The sequence below is a fragment of the Otolemur garnettii genome, unplaced genomic scaffold (assembly GCF_000181295.1).
Source record: "Otolemur garnettii isolate 467f Iridium unplaced genomic scaffold, OtoGar3 scaffold00054, whole genome shotgun sequence".
In the NCBI taxonomy this organism is placed as follows: Eukaryota; Metazoa; Chordata; class Mammalia; order Primates; family Galagidae; genus Otolemur; species Otolemur garnettii.
In genome coordinates this window covers 4,977,012-4,983,417 of record NW_003852449.1, presented here as the reverse complement: position 1 = coordinate 4,983,417, position 6,406 = coordinate 4,977,012, and the positions used below count along the sequence as shown (strand labels likewise).

The 6,406-nt window shown below is 36.7% G+C and overlaps 1 protein-coding gene across 1 annotated transcript in view; it reads right to left on the bottom strand.

The window, feature by feature from the left end:
* NEMF (nuclear export mediator factor) overlaps positions 1-6,406 on the bottom strand; it is a 61,720-nt gene that overhangs the window by 41,489 nt on the left and 13,825 nt on the right. Inside the window, exons 7-13 of the mRNA XM_012806572.1 lie at positions 5,472-5,558; positions 4,178-4,251; positions 3,340-3,410; positions 3,184-3,259; positions 2,755-2,817; positions 421-498; positions 123-331 (exon numbers count right to left, since the gene is read on the bottom strand). Coding sequence (XP_012662026.1) covers positions 123-331; positions 421-498; positions 2,755-2,817; positions 3,184-3,259; positions 3,340-3,410; positions 4,178-4,251; positions 5,472-5,558 — 658 coding nt within the window. The remainder of the gene's footprint in view (positions 1-122; positions 332-420; positions 499-2,754; positions 2,818-3,183; positions 3,260-3,339; positions 3,411-4,177; positions 4,252-5,471; positions 5,559-6,406) is intronic.

The following is a 6,406-nucleotide window of genomic DNA, read 5'->3' as shown; positions in this document are numbered from 1 at the left end:
GGCGCCTTAGCCGGTTGAGCTATAGGCGCCGAGCCAAGAAAAGACTTTTTAAAGACTACAGTGAACAATTAAATAACATAATAAAAACTGGTATTAAGCACTTAACTACAAATCATACTTACCGTAGCAGCATTGTAACATGATTTGTCTGTAGTTTTAACTCTTTGATTGCAGTTGCGACAGGGTCTCCTTGGGCTTGGGCCTCCTTCACAATCAACCCGATTTCTGTCCAGTCTATCTGGTTGGCTAATGCACTTCGAACTACCTGAATAGCTCTGTCAACTATCTGTAGGTTCATTTCTATGAGTTCTCCTTTGAGCTTGTCTATTTCCTTAAGAAATAAAACAAACACATTTACCAGAATACAACTTAAAAACTAATATTTTTGAAAAAGCATCTGAAAAAATCTAAACATCATACCTGAGCCTGTTGAAGAGCTTCTAATCTGTTTTCATGATCCTTTCGGACATTATCTAATTTCTTCAATGCTTGTTTTTCCTTTTATTGACAAAACAGATTTTTTGAAAATTAGATTCCTCCTGTCTCATGGCACTTCCCTCTTACCTCCCGAAACTCACTATCCTGACCCCATCTTGGCCCCTCAGTGTTGTTTCTGCCTAGTTCCTCATAGTTCACTCTCCCTGGACCATCCAACTCCAGAGTGTTTTCATGCTCCAAAATTATCTCTCCTGCCCATCAACTGCCCATTTCCTCTATAGAAAGGTATCTTGATTACAGATTACACTGTACATAAGATACAGCCCTAATGTGATTGGTATGTTCAAATAGGCAGAATTCAAGACATATTTCCTATGGCATAAAGGTAAAGTATAAGGCCAGGCACAGAGGCTCATCCCTCTATTCCTAATACTACGGGAGCCTAAGGCAGGTGGACTGCTTGAGACCAGCCTGAGCAAATGGTATGACCCTATCTCTACAAAAAAATAAAAAAATAGGCTCGGTGCCTGTGGCTCAAGTGGCTAAGGCACCAGCCACATACACCTAAGGTGGTGGGTTCGAATCCAACCCAGGCCCACCAAACAACAATGACAGCTGCAACCAAAAAATAGCGGGGCGTTGTGGCGGGCGCCTGTGGTCCCAGCTACTTGGGAGGCTGAGGCAGGAGACTTGCTTGAGGCCAGGAGTTAGAGGTTGCTGTGAGCTGTGATGCCATGGCACTCTACCCAGGGGGACAGCTTGAGGCTCTGTCTCAAAAAAATAAAATAAAAATAGCCAGTTGTGGTAGTGTATAACTGTAGTCCTAGCTATTGAGAAGCCTGAGGTGGGAGGACTGGTTGCACCTGGGAGTTCCAGGACGTATGAACTACAATGATGCCGCTGCCCTCTAACCAGGGCAACAGAGCAAGATCCTGTCTCCAAATAAAGTAAAGTTTGGTGGAATGAATTCTTAAAGAGTATAAATTCCAAACAACTTCTTTTATTTTATTGTTGCTTTCAATTTTCTCAGCACTATTTCTACTATTGGACAGAGCATTGTTCTCCTAAGAATATAAAATCTAATAGTAGTTAGTAGTTATTTTACTTTATATGTAACATTTCATCATGTGTAATTTATATTTCTTTCTTTCTTTTTTTTTTTTTTTTTTAAGAGATACAGAGTCTCATCTTGTCACCCTCAGTAGAGTGCTGTGGCATCACAGCTCACAACAACCTCTAGCTCAGGTGATCCTCCTGCCTCAGTCTCCTGAGTGTTTGGGAGCACAGGCACCCGCCACAACACCTGGCTATTTTTTGATGCAGTTTGACAGGGGCCAGGTTCAAACCCGCTACCCTTAGTATACGGGGCCAGCGCCCTGCTCACTGAACATAGGCGCCACCTGTATATTTCAAGGTTATCAATTTGGGAGCAAATTTTCTAACAAGAGTAATAGCACCACCAATTAATGAGTTTTATATGCTTGATGAATGGAGTTCAGTGCTATTGGTAAATATTTGTTTAGTAGCAAACTGCTGCCACCTTGTGGTGGTCACATTAGTCAATTTTTTTAAACTGAAGGGGAGTGGGTATAATAATTAACATAATTAGAAATTTCTGCACCCGTACTTTAATAATTTATTAACACTTAAAAAAATAAAATCTCCTTCAAAGTAAGAGTATCTGCTGACCATTTATAAAACTATTCTAAAGCAAATGCTCCAAAAACATGGTCAAATGTGCTAGAAAAATACAACATATTAAATTCTCCTTTTGGAAGTCATAACAATCAGAAAACACCTATTTTTAAAGTCTAATTTTAAAACACAGTTTAATATAAGCAATTGCCCCTCCTCTTACCTATTTAAAATCTCCCTGGAATAGCGTTCCTCTAACAGCAAAATTTGAGAAGCTCTGTATTGTTTTAAGAAAGCAAGTCACAGGGGACACATGCCTCAGCTCCCCAATACATCTCCTACTTTACAGAATAGCTGATATACTGATGAAACAAATGAGGATACAGTTAACAACGAAACCGCCACGGTACCATTATCATAAATCAAGAGATCAAAGGCCAGGTATGATGCCTCCATGCTTGTAATCCTAGCACTTTGGGAGTTCCAAGCAAGAGCAGCCTGAACAACACTGTGAGACGTCATCGCAAAAAAAAAAAGAGAGATCAGAGAGTTCCCATGCAGTATCCTTTCTACACTACACTACTTCTCAAAGGCTGCCCATTCTTATACAGAAGCATCATCTACTCATCAAACCACTATAGACTAATTGGTTTATTTTAAGTGTTTTTAATAATACCATACCTGTTGTAAAGCTTTTAAATCAATTTTCTGTCCTTCTATCTTGGAATAAAATTCATCCACGGCCTTATTAAAAAAACAGACAAACAACTAGCTGAAAAAAAAAAGGCATGGTCTCCACTTCAACTTACATACACAGAATTTGAGTCTATTTTCTTTCATAATACCACTCAAAGAACTTGAACAGGTTCCAATAAATGTGTTACACAGTAAAATAGTATCACGAATAAAATTAAGTTCAAATCTCTGGTCCTTTACTTTGAAATAAAGTGGTAACAGTTTTTTCCAACAGCTGTATCTGTTTATCTTTAGTGCCCAGATTCAGTGATTATAAAGTAAGAATACTGTCAATTTTTCAATCAAAGCAATTAATATCGACTTAACTCATATCATGCTAACTAACTGGTCAAAGAACAGAACTGGAAAACCCACCTTGTCAAATGATTCAAATTCTATATATGGACATTGTGAATGTTGAGAAAACAAGAAAGGATGAAATTCCTCATACCTGTAAAATACATTTATTATATCACATTCAAGAATGTTAGTAAACATCCAAAGCACATTGACTCATGCCTGAATGCTTACGTGAGTATGTCTTCAGCCGGTTTATCTGCTTCCAGACTTGGTTTTATTTCTCTTTTCTGAATGATATATCCCTATAAAAACCCAACACTAAAATCATTTCTACTCATAATTTATAAAAATTTACTTTCCATAACTGACTTTAAGTTTCTGTAAATTACACTTCGAGTAGGAAAGAAACATACTCATAAGGTACCAAGATAATTCAGTAACTGTTACATGGCAGTAAATCACAAAACTTTGGAAAAGTTCTAGCAAATGAAAAGTTCTATCTAAAATAAACTCAAGGGGCCAGGCACGGTGGCTCACACCTGTAATCCTAGCACTCTGAGGAGCCTGAGGCAGGTGAACTGTGTGAGCTCATGAGTTCAAGACCAGCCTGAGCAACAGCGAAACCCCATCTCTAAAAAATAGCCAGGCGTTGTGGCGGGTGCCTGTATTCCCCGCTACTCAGGAGGGTGAGGCAAATGAATTGCTTGAACCCAGCAGTTTGAGGTTACTGTGAGCTATAACACCACAGCACTCTACCCAGGGCAACAAAGTGAAACTCTACCTCAAAAAAAATCAACTCAAAGAGAAATACTTTCAAATTCCCTAATTTTTGTGGAGTGCCTATATACCAAGGGCAATTTAAAAAACCACTCATGATTAGTGAATGGCTATAGATTATAAAAAGAAAAAAATGAAATAAAGTGTTAAATTTAAATATTAAAAACTACCCTAGAATAAGCAAATTACAAATAATTTTTAAATTAGAATAAAATTTATATATATTGATCTTTTAGTAAACAATTTCCAAATAAATAAAACCAAAACAATATATAAGTATATATTGTGGTACCTTCCCATTGAAGTTAGATGTTGTTTTCATATAATCTTCTGCTTTCTGCAGACAAACAAGTACTTTTTCAATATCTAGGGGGGAATTACAAAAAGAAGTGTTGATCAAGTGTCAATTAACTATGGTTAAACAACTATGTAGAAAAACAGAAAAGTGCTTAAGAAATTATATAAAGGGTTCCAGAAAATTAGATACAGTTATCTCATGTTTGTAACTGATATATGTAAAAAAGGCTATGTTTCAGCCAGCCTGCTGTCTGAGTAGCTTTTACTGAATCACCCATTCTTTCCTCCAATGATCTGAAAGGTGCTTTGTTCATAAACAAATTTCTCATATATATTTGGGACCTGTTCCTGGATTCTTTAAGCTATTTATTTCTTCTCTAAAAACTTGCAAATTGAATTACCATACCTTCATAATATATTTTAATCAGTGGAAAGGTTACACAGACAGTAATGAATAGTAATAAATCACTACTATTATTTCTCAGAGTTTTCCCAAACATTTTCACATGCTTTCATTCCAGATGAAAATCAGATTCATTTTATAAAAACAAAACAGCATCACCACCACCTGTTTCCATTTTAATTAGAATTGTACTGAATTAGCATATTTCAGAAACTAAAACATTTGATTTTCTTTTTAAATATGCAAAAAAATTTACAGCATGACAATTATTCCGAACCATTACTAAATGACATATAATCCCCAAATATAAACATTAAGAATGATCTTTAAAAATATTGTACAAGACATTTTCCAGGTCAAAATTTTGTCAAAGACCAAATCTTCCATTATCCTTGTATTTCCTCTACTTTTGTTATTATACTAATCTAGCAGTTAAATTAGGTTCCCTAAGTAGTTCCCTAATCCATCCAATATAGTCTTATTATATTACTACAGAAATTAAAATGCATGAATAAAGCTATTTCCAGAAGTATTCTAGGTTCTGAGTCAGAAGGGTAACAATTCAACTCCTTACAATCCCAACTGTCCCAAATTCAGTTCCCAATCATTCCAAAAATTTAGGAAGTAGGAAGGGAGACTATTCCTCAAAAGATAACAAGATGACAAGTCTAAGAGACCGAACTGTACATTACCAAGAATAAAACTCCCTAGTAACTGGAGCAGGACGCCAGAAAGGAACATCTATACACACAAGACACTTATAGGTCAAAGGGTTTTAAGTCTAGAACGATCTTTTCATTTTTTACTTTTCCAGAAATAATTTTGAAGAGTTTTTTTAAAAAGGAAATGAGTGAAAATTAACAAAACTTGTACCATGCAGACATACCTTTACTTTCAAGTTTTTCATCCACTTTGACACTGCTAGCGAATCCATTCTCTATAAGACAGTGTTCGATGAGAGCTGGCCCATAAGCTATGAAAGCAAGAGTTATTTTTTTTGCTATTTTCCTATAAAATTTGACATTCAAAATATAGTGCAAATTTAGATCCAATATAAAAATAACATCAATCAATGAAAATAATATTAACTCTGGTAGGCCAAGGCGGGTAGATCACCTGAGCTTAGAAGTCCGAGATCAAGACTGAGCAAAGTGAGACCCCAATCCCTACAAAAAAAAAAAAAAAAAATAGCCAGACATAGTAGTGGGTGCCTATAGTCCCAGCTACTCGGGAGGTTGAGGCAAGAAAGAGGATTGCTTGACCCCAAGAGTTTAAAGTTGCTGTGAGCTATGACACCAGGGTACTCAACCCCAGGGCGATTGAGTGAGATTCTGTCTTCAAAAAAAAGGCAGTTCTTCCCAAACTGATCCACAGATTCAATGTAATTCATATCAGAATCCCAGCAAGTTTTTTTTGGGTAGAAAATAATAAGTCAATCCTAAATTTTATAAGGAAATGCAAATGATCTAGAATAGCCAAAACCCTTTTGAAAAAAACACAAAGTTACATGACATATACAAATTGAGTATCCTTTATCTGAAATGCTTGGGACCAAGAGTGTTTCAGATTTCAAATTTTTTCAGATTTTAGAATATCTGCCTATATATAATAAGATATCTTAGGGAGGGAACCCAAGTCTGAGCACAAAATTCATTTATGTTTGGCTCGGCGCCTGTGGCTCAAGTGGCTAAAGTGCCAGCCACATACACCTAAGGTGGCAGGTTTGCATCTAGCCTGGGGCCCGCCAAACAACAATGACAGCTGCAACCAAAAAATAGCTGTGCGTTGTGGTGGGTGCCTGTGGTCCCAGCTACTTGGGAG